Below are 9,496 nucleotides of genomic sequence, written 5' to 3'. Positions count from 1 at the left end.
ACAATAAAACTATATTTTTAAAGAAAACAGCTTTTTGCCCTTGGTCTTCTGATCCTGAGGTCAGATTGCCCAGAAAAGTCTTTGAGACTCTTATTTCTAATTAATAAGCAAAAATCAGGATGCAGAAGTGTGGCTCAAGTGGTAAAACACCTGCCTTGAGGAAAGAAGCCAAACTGAATAAGACCCTGTGTTCAAGCCCCAGTGCCAACACCAAAAACTGTTTATTTTTTTTAAAAAGAAATATTGGTTTGTTTTAATACACTATAAAACACTGTGCAAGCTTAATTTTTAAATATGTTTACTTAGCATATTCAGAGTTTTAAAATGCATTTTTATTGTAAAAATGCTGTACAGAGGGGTTACAGTTACATGAGCAAGGTAATGAGTACATTTCCTATTGAGCATTGTTGCCTCCTCCTTTGTTTTCTCCCTACCTTCCCTTCCCTCCCACCTCCACAACTATTCAGACTTTTTAAAGGGATTATTTCAAGGGCTTTTTATAGGGAATATTTTTGTCACCCATTACTGTGATCATCTCATAGGTTTTCAGTTTGTTCCTTGTTTTTGATTTTGAAAGGCAAAGGTTTTCTGGTACAGGGCCTTGAACTCAGGGCCTCCAGGTCTTGCTTGGCATTTTTGTTCAAGGCAGAAATATTGTCACTTGAACCACATTTCCACTTCTGGCTTTTGCTGGTTAATTGGAGATATAAGAGTCTCAAGGATGTTTCTGCCCAGACTGACTAGCTAGAATACATGAAGGAGCCACTAACACATAGCTAGAAACAAATTCACATATTCACTAAAAGATGACATAACAACAAGATTTTTCTTTTTGGCCATTTATTATGATGAGGTTTTGAAGCAAGAAAAGAAGTAAGGCAACAGAGTTTCGTGCCCTTAAGAATTAACTTGGTGGAATTACATATCCAGATGTAAAAAAGGAGTCAAACTGATTTTACACGGGGAAAGATTTTCTGTAGGGAAACAGTTGTGGCCTGTGCTACTCAATCTTGACAGCTTATTTTCATATTTAGAGGAGGATTGCATGATTGAGTAAAAAATATTTGTTCACACAGTGTGAGTCACCCAGCCACTGCAGTCCTTGGAAAATATTAGGTGGAAGACAATGAAGTCAGATGTTTGGAACGGACTCTGTGGTATTGTGGCCACTCCTCTCACCCCAGTCCCTACACCCCCAGTTTGCACAGAAGGCCTCAAATTGTATTTCCCCTCCACTACCAGCCTCCCCCCCAAAAAATCCTACCCTAGCATTTGGAGTACATAGTTTCCCATATAAGAAGTAACACATTTTATCACCATCATTCACCTTAGCAACAGCTTAAAGTTCCTGGCAGAAATTTGAGGAACTGTCTAGAAAAGTGGTGATGGCCTAAAGGCAGGAGTCATGCAGCCCTTGTATACTTAGGCAGTTACTTAGCCAACCCTGAAAGCCCCGCCTCTCAGCAGTCACCATGGGGAAGGGCAGAGTCCCTGGGGCCTGCCATGAAGACACACCCCTTCCAGGGACTATAAAGGCTGCAGGCCTGATCCAGGCTCCTCCTGGACCGACATCCTGGGAACCCAAGCAGCTGTGCAGAGGGTAAGGAAGGCTGCCACAAGGGAGGTCGCCTGGGAGGGAAAGGCGGACCCCGCTGAGCCCCTCAAGGGCTCCTAGAGGCGCCCACTCCTTGCTGCTCTAAGCCAACAGCAATCTACCCTGCCCCCTAGCCCCTGCCCCAGTGCATGATCCCAGCTGGTGAGGATTGTCTCTGGAGATCCCCTGGCAAAGCAGCCTCCAGGCCCTGGGCGCACTGCCAGGCCGGGCTTGCAGACACGGAGGGGGGAAGGTGATGCTGGCCAGTGCAGACCCAAAGCTGAGATCCGGTTTTCTTTCCATGTAGCTCCTTCCTGGCTGAGCTGTGTGGGACTTCCCAGAAGCAGAGGGCGGGTCTGCTTCTCCCTTCTGCCCCAGAAAAGGAAAGGAAGCCAGTGCCATCCAGAGGTCTTTCCTCAGCAAAGGTGAGAAGTAAGCTGAGCAGGGATGTTGTTTGCTCTGCTTTGGGAAACTCAGTCTGTAAGAGTCCAGAGGGGTCCAAGGTTGATCCATAGGGACCCTGATCCCCAGCCAGAACCTACCATTGCAAACACTACCTTCCCTGCACAAGGGAAGAGGACATTGTGTCCAGCCTCCCTGCCTAACAGCCTTCCCTGACCCTAGATAGGCTGCCTTCCCAAACCCACAACTTCTACACCCACTAAGACTTTGGACCTTGATGTTTAGGAATGACCAAATGAATTCTATTGCTCATTATAATTCCATCTTTCCCAGAAATTGTTTTAATGGGTAGCAGATGGCTATGATCTTTTAGTCAAAGCATTCTTATTTCAGGCAAATGCAGGCAAGGGGTTCATTCTCTAAATGAATGAGACATGTACCAGAGAGACAGTTATGTGTGTTCTCCCAAACCAAGCAGTTTGGAGGAGCTGGGGAGCTGGGGAGCTGGGTTGTCAGAGGCACCTGTCCAGCAGGTGAGAACAGCAGGAATCTAGCATTGTGTCAGGGCTCAAGAACAGCCCCACCTTTGTGTACATGGGAGAGAATTCTTGTGCTCTTGGGAGGGGATGAGCTGAGGTCCAAGTTCCAGGGTGTTAAGTGGTGGGTGGCACAAGCTGAGATGATGACAGGGCCAGGGGGCATCCCTCGTGGGGGCACGGGCAGTGGGCAGCCTGCAGCCTCCACTTTGTGTTCCAGCTTTCACCATGGAGCAACTGAGCACTGCCAACACCCATTTCACCCTGGACCTGTTCCTGGCTCTGAGTGAAAACAACCCAACAGGAAACATCTTCATCTCTCCCTTCAGCATTTCATCTGCCTTGGCCATGGTTCTTCTGGGGTGCAGAGGCAACACTGCAGCACAGCTCTCCAAGGTCAACAGCAGGAAACCTGTCTCCTCTCTGCTACTCTCTGCTAAACCTAGAACTGGGGTCAAAAAGTGGCATCTCTGAACTCTTAATGTGTTTTCTGAAACCATGGTTTGTTCTGTGTTTACCAATGGTCCATGTTTAGGTCAGGTTTTCCTAAAAGCCCAAGAGCAGCCTTTCATGAAGATCCTCAGGCAATGTGTATTGGTTTGCCTAGGATATAGCAGTGAGCAAATCCACTGATGTTCCTGTGCCACCAAGGGCTTTATTTCCAAGACTGAATTTCTCAGCTTTCCTGGGTCCTCACGTCTCCTTGTCTAGGAGTATCCAGTTGTGCTTTGCATATGATATCTAAGTACTCATAAGTAATGCCTGTTCTATGGAATCACCTTTAAACCTTCGAGGGAGGAGATATGGGAAACACAAAAGACAATGAGAAGTTGGTGGTATTGCCTTCTTTTAGGGAATGGAAAAAAAGACAACTGCCTAGCCTGCTCCCAAAGCTTGACTCCGTGCCTGAGATCCCCTCTCAGGACTCAGGACTAAGGAGCAGCACAAGATTCCTGTGGCAGGTGGGGAGTGGGAGGCTGGGCAGGTTGGTGAGTGGGACCAAGCCCCTGGCAAAAAGGTACCAACAGATGACTGTTTCAGCAAGAGAAAGGACACTCGTGCTTCCCCGTCTTCCATGATGTGCTGTTTTCCAGAATTCTGAGAGAACACTGCCTTCTCTTGAAGCCTAGGAAAGAATGGTAAAAGTGGAGAACTTTCTAACATGCCTACCATACATCAGATGGCACTGTTCTCTGGGAAGGTGAAGCTCTGGTGGCTAAAGCCATAGAGGCAAGCCTTGAGCAGAGCAGTTAAGGGAGATAACTAGGCTCTGAGCTTAAGCCACAATACCAATACACACACACACACACACACACACACACACACACACAGAAATGAATAAATTTAGAATAAAAACACTATAATATGGTGGAAGCCAACCTAGGGATTCACTTAGAAATTTCAAAACAAATGGTTATCTGTAGAACGTTTTCTTTCTTTCAGACCTTTCATTTCAATGAAGTTGAGGATATTCATTCCAGATTTCAGGATCTGAATGCTGCGATTAATAAACATGGAAGTCCCTATATTCTGAAAGTTGCTAACAGATTATATGGAGAAAAAACATATAGTTTCCTCCCGGTAAGTGCTTTACTTTCCATACTGCATAATTCCACTGGATAGTTGAGATGCTTTCCTGTAAAAATCAAGGCACAAAAGGCACTTTAGTAGTTTTAATATTTATACAAACAATACAGAATGAGAATGTGTGGCATATAGCACTTCCTTTTTTTGGACTTTCATTTGCTTTGTAAAAAGCTCAGTCCTGTTATTCTACTAAAGCAAGAGTGAATCTTGTCATTCCCTTCCAAAGTACTATTGTTATTTGCCTACTTAGGAAAATGTCAGCCCAAGCATTGAAAAGAATTTGGTAAACTTTATATAGCACCAGAGTGTATGAAACTTAGCCCTACTGCAATGACCCCTTAATGGCTGAGATAGAAAATGTAATGTTACTATGTTTTTGAAGAAAATAAAAAGTGTAGGGTTTAGAATTTTTGTGTTCAATGAAATGTAGCCTTTTCTGCTAAATTCTTTCACTTTCCAGAATTCTGGAAAATTATTCCTGTACATAGGAGGGGTAATTCTTGACTTCTTCTTGATTTTTGACATAGGAGTTCTTGGCTTCAACTCAGAAAATGTATGGTGCTGAGTTGGCCAGTGTGGATTTTCAGCATGGCTCTGAGGAGTCCAGGAAGGCAATAAATGAATGGGTCAAAGGGCAGACAGAAGGTAAGAGACTGGGCATCATGGAGTCTCTGTTAGCCAGCATTTCCTTACTGTAACAACTCCCTGAGATAGCTTGTATAAAGACAAGGTTGTTTAGTCAGCCCCTAATTGATTGTTCCAGTGGCAACACAGTTCCTCATGGCAGGAACATGTGGCAGAGGAGTTAATTTACTTCATGGCTGGATAAGAAAAGAAAGTAGGAAGGACAAGGGAAAGGAAGAGACCAGTGTCCCACAATCTCTTGAAGGTTATCCCTCCCTTTCCTGTCTTGTAGTCTGAACACTTTCCACTTAGTCCCACCTATGAAAGACTCCACCACTTTCCAGTACTGATAAGGGCTGGGGAGAAAATCTGGAATTCATAAGGCCACTTCCTAGCAATAGTAGACTCATCTTGTGCAGGCCCTTTCTGTCATCCACCCTCCTTCCTTGCATCTTATTTCTTTATCCCAGCCCTTCCCAAATCCTGATTCATACACACTTCCCTTTAGATGGCACTTCCTGGACATAAGTTTTGTAATGCTCATTTGTGGACAAACTGTCATTTATTAGCAATCCATGAGTGGGGAACTGAAGCAACTAAATATTTTCTTCTTGTCAGTCATATAAACTCCATTTTAAAGTTGAAACCAGTACGCATAATCCTGCCCATGTAATTGTAACCCCTCTGTACAGTATGTTCACAAATAAAATAAAATTTAAAAAAAAAGTTGAAACTAACACTGAATACAGAGTAAAAGGAATAAAGTGCCTACCTCCAAGTAGTTAATATTCATATGAAATTTCATGGAATACATAAAATCGATATTTAAAAGCGATTGTGGCAATCAATACTTTTGCCAACCTCTTGTCTGGTAAATCAGGAGCAGTGGGTTGGGTAGACTTATTATCAGGGTCAAATAATTTATTAAAAGCAACTCTCATCTACTATTGTTCCTATGTGAGTGAATCTACCCAAAAAATTCCTAAACACCAGTCCACTGCTACTGGAAAATGTTGCCTCCTTTACCCATAATATGGGTAGAGATTTTGTTCAGGAGAATGATTGTTTTACCTTGTGAATATTTATCAAAATTATTTGTTAAAGTAGGCTTCCATTTAGCAGATTTGAAAAGCATTTACAAGTGATTATTAACATTTTCACTAAGGATATTTTTCAGTAATTTCCACTCATAAATTAATGCTTCTTGATTTGATACAATCCAGGAAAGGAGCGTTTTCCCTAATTTTAGCCTTTCAGGACATTTAATTGGCTTTAATGAACTTTTGGTTTTCATACAGGGAATGAAACCCAGGTCTCGTGCATGCTATGTACATGCTCTGCTCTCCTCCTGAGCTGCTCTCCAAGCCCCATCAATGACCTATTTGCATGCCACCCTGGTCTGTCTCTCACATTGCTGTGTTTAAAGTCAAAAGAACCAGTTGGGCTTCGTTAATACTGAGTTAAAGGAAAATACATTGGAGCATATACGTTTGAATCACATTTCAGTGCAACCAAATTGTCTGTTCAAACTTGGAATTCCAACAGAGTTTTCAGTAGGCTCACTTTATCTTCTCAGGGAAAATTCCAGACCTACTTGCTTCAGGTATGGTTGATACCATGACCAAACTTGTGCTAGTGAATGCCATCTACTTCAAGGGAAAGTGGCAGGAGAAATTCATGAAAGAAGACACAACCGATGCCCCGTTCAGACTGAACAAGGTCAGGAGATGCCAATGTCCAGAAATGCCTTCTGAGTTGAGGTGTGTGTGTGCGTGCGTGTGCGTGTGTGTGTGTGTGTGTGTTCACTGGCCATGAAATCCAAGTGTCCCATTTGCTATTCCCCTTACTCTATTGTGAAACCACAACTCCAGCCTTTAAATTACTCTTTGCTGTAAAAGAACAGAACATAATTAGGGCATTTTTCTTAATGTTTCAGAAAGACACGAAAACAGTGAAGATGATGTATCAGGAGAAAAAGTTTCCTTTTGGCTACATCCAGGACCTGAAGTGCCGGGTGCTGGAGCTGCCTTACCAGGGCGAGGAGCTCAGCATGGTCATTCTGCTGCCTGATGACATTGAGGATGAGTCCACAGGTCTGAGGAAGGTAACCCACTGCCAATATCCTGATTCCTGTTTCCTTTTGCTATACTGCTATGCTTAGGCAATTGTTCTTGTGTGTAAGTTCCATGGTAGGTGCTTGGTATTTGTCACTGACATTATCTGACATCCAATGCCAATGCTTTCCATTTCTTTGTAAATACAACCTATCAGCCTTTACTTCTTTGAGGCCCTGCTTTAATTTTATCATCACCATCATCACTCTTTTTGTTATGAAGAGGATGATGATGATGATTCGTTGCTGATCCTGGGGCTTGAATTCAGCACCTGTGTAAGTTTCCTGTGTTATTTTTTTGCTCAAGGCTATTGTTGTACCACTTGAGCCACAGTTCTACATCAAGCTTTTTGGTACTTAATTATTGATGAATATTCCGGACTTCTCTGCCTGGGCTGGCTTCAAACCTCAATCCTCATATCTCAGTCATTTGAGGAGCTTCAATTATAGACAGGAGCCTGTATTATTATCAGCAGTGCTGGAGATCAAACCCAGGGTCCTGTGCATGTTAGGCAAGTGCTCTGCCTCTGAACTTTATCTCCATACAGAAATCCTAAGTTGAAATTGATAAGATGGCCAAGCATTTTCAGTGGGCTGATGTGATCAGGAAAGTTTACAGATTGATACTAAAGTAATATATGTAACAGTCATGATAAGTCTCTTCAATTGCGTTAGAGAAAAGTATATAAGATGAGGATTATTTTATTGAAGAATATACACTGACATTTCAGTGTATGTTTTCATCATATCCTAACATTATTTATTCTTACTATAATTCATATAGACTAAGTTTTCAATGGGTACATGCTTGATGGAGAGTTAGGCCTATTTTCTAATGTGAACTTTGCATATTATTTCCATTGTAGATAGATGATCTGTTCCATGTTCAAAGTTCCTGTACTTGAATCCTATTGGCTTAGAACATATTTCTGTTCTATTGCACCAATTGGCAAACAAAAATGAAATCTTTCTAATAGAATCTGTTTGAGCACAAAACAAAGGAAACCTATTAGCAATTGTTATTGTATGCTCATTCATTTGAATGGTGCTTATTTGCTTATGTAAAATCCATTTCACTTTTTCCTTTTGCCTTATTCTAATTTCAGATTGAGAAGCAATTTACTCTAGAAAAACTTCGTGAGTGGACCAAACTTGTGAAGCTGAAAAAGCCTGAGGTCAAGGTCAAATTGCCCAGATTCAAACTGGAAGAAACCTATGTGCTCAACTCTGACCTAGCTCGCCTGGGAGTAGAGGATCTCTTTATTAGTAGCAAGGCTGATCTGTCTGGCATGTCAGGAGGCAGAGATCTTTTCATATCAAATATTGTCCACAAATCTTTTGTGGAAGTGAATGAAGAGGGTACAGAGGCAGCAGCTGCCACTGGAGTTGTTGCCACCTTTTTCTCAAGACCACACATTGTAGACTTCACAGCTGACCATCCATTCCTTTTCTTTATTTGGCACAACCCCACAGATAACATCCTGTTCCTTGGCAGATATTCTTCCCCTTAGAAGAAAGAGTCTCAGGCAAAGAAATCAAGGTCAAGAATATAGTCTTAGTTCCTGAGCTTTTAATAGTTAAAATTATCAGTTACTTTTTACCAATAAAATTACTATCCAGAAGCTACCTTCAATTTCCTTTAAAATCTCATCTCTCTTGGCTTTTTATATAATTAATTTTGTACTATTTAGGTGAATACTTATTTAGTTGGTGTTGGTATTGGGCTTTGAAGACAGGGCCTCCTCTTCTTACCTTGATTTTTTTCACTGAATGCTGGCACTCTACATCTTGAGCCATACCCCCAGTTCTGCCTTTATTTTTTGCTGGCTTATGGAAGATAAGAGTGTTTCCCATTGATCTGTCAGGGCTGACTTTGAACTTCAATCCTCAGATCTCAACCTCCTGAGTAGCTAGGATTATATTCAACAGAGTTCACAATGAAAGGAGAAAAATCCAGTGATTGTGTTTGAGTTAAAAATAAAGGATAACTCAGATGTATAGATTCTTAACCATGTAGTAATCTGTGAAGTTGCCATGCTCTCCATAGTAGACATGACTTTCAATCGTCACTTATTTCTCAGTCTGGAATTAGGATGAGGCAAAAAGAAGAGATGAAATCAATTTTACAAAGTAATCAAACATTATTTAAATGAATGAAACTATGTACACTGTCCCTACCTTCCTCCATCCATTTCTCCTTCCCTTCTGCATTGTGCTGGGGATGGTTCCCAGTGCCCCAGGCTTGCTAAGTTAGTGCTTTACTACTGAGCCCCTTTCCCAGCACCATGTCTGTATTTTATCTTTACAAACAGCCTTTCCACTTTGAAAAAATTATATTAAATGAAGTAAGCCAAGCCCAAAGAAACATAAGTACCATGGTTTCCATTATTTACAATACCTAGTATATATGTCTGAGTCAAGCAGAAAAGGTCAGATAAGGTGATGTTAGGGAAATGAACCCTAAGATATGTATTCAAATGTTTTTTTATCTTTCATGTGATTGTTTCTAATGCATTTATAAGATTATTTCTTTGTTGCTTTGTATGTCCCTCCCCCACAGTATAACCCCTGCTTTCACTGTATTTGATGTTGTTATAATTTATGGAGGGGAAAGGGAAAACCAAGTCATTTAAATAAGAA

At 41.6% G+C, this 9,496-nt stretch overlaps 1 protein-coding gene across 1 annotated transcript; it reads left to right on the top strand.

Annotated features, from left to right (window-relative positions):
* Positions 1-1,580: 1,580 nt before the first annotated feature.
* LOC105985889 (leukocyte elastase inhibitor-like) lies at positions 1,581-9,073 on the top strand. Its single transcript, XM_013016611.1, has 8 exons — positions 1,581-1,600; positions 1,902-2,019; positions 2,753-2,928; positions 3,976-4,113; positions 4,647-4,764; positions 6,320-6,462; positions 6,680-6,847; positions 7,963-9,073. The coding sequence occupies exons 3-8, from the start codon at positions 2,761-2,763 to the stop codon at positions 8,365-8,367; spliced, it is 1,140 nt and encodes a 379-aa protein (XP_012872065.1). The 5' UTR covers positions 1,581-1,600; positions 1,902-2,019; positions 2,753-2,760; the 3' UTR covers positions 8,368-9,073.
* The last annotated feature ends 423 nt before the right edge of the window (positions 9,074-9,496 follow it).

This window comes from Dipodomys ordii, unplaced genomic scaffold (assembly GCF_000151885.1).
Source record: "Dipodomys ordii isolate 6190 unplaced genomic scaffold, Dord_2.0 Scaffold32, whole genome shotgun sequence".
Lineage (NCBI taxonomy): Eukaryota > Metazoa > Chordata > Mammalia > Rodentia > Heteromyidae > Dipodomys > Dipodomys ordii.
This window is presented reverse-complemented; position numbering and strand designations above follow the sequence as displayed.

Coding starts and splice junctions, on each gene's coding strand:
- LOC105985889 (XM_013016611.1), top strand. CDS start 2,761: ATGGAGCAACTGAGCACTGCCAACACCCATTTCACCCTGGACCTGTTC. Junction 4,765..6,319: donor GGTCAAAGGGCAGACAGAAG/GTAAGAGACTGG, acceptor TTATCTTCTCAG/GGAAAATTCCAGACCTACTT. Junction 6,463..6,679: donor CCCCGTTCAGACTGAACAAG/GTCAGGAGATGC, acceptor TTAATGTTTCAG/AAAGACACGAAAACAGTGAA.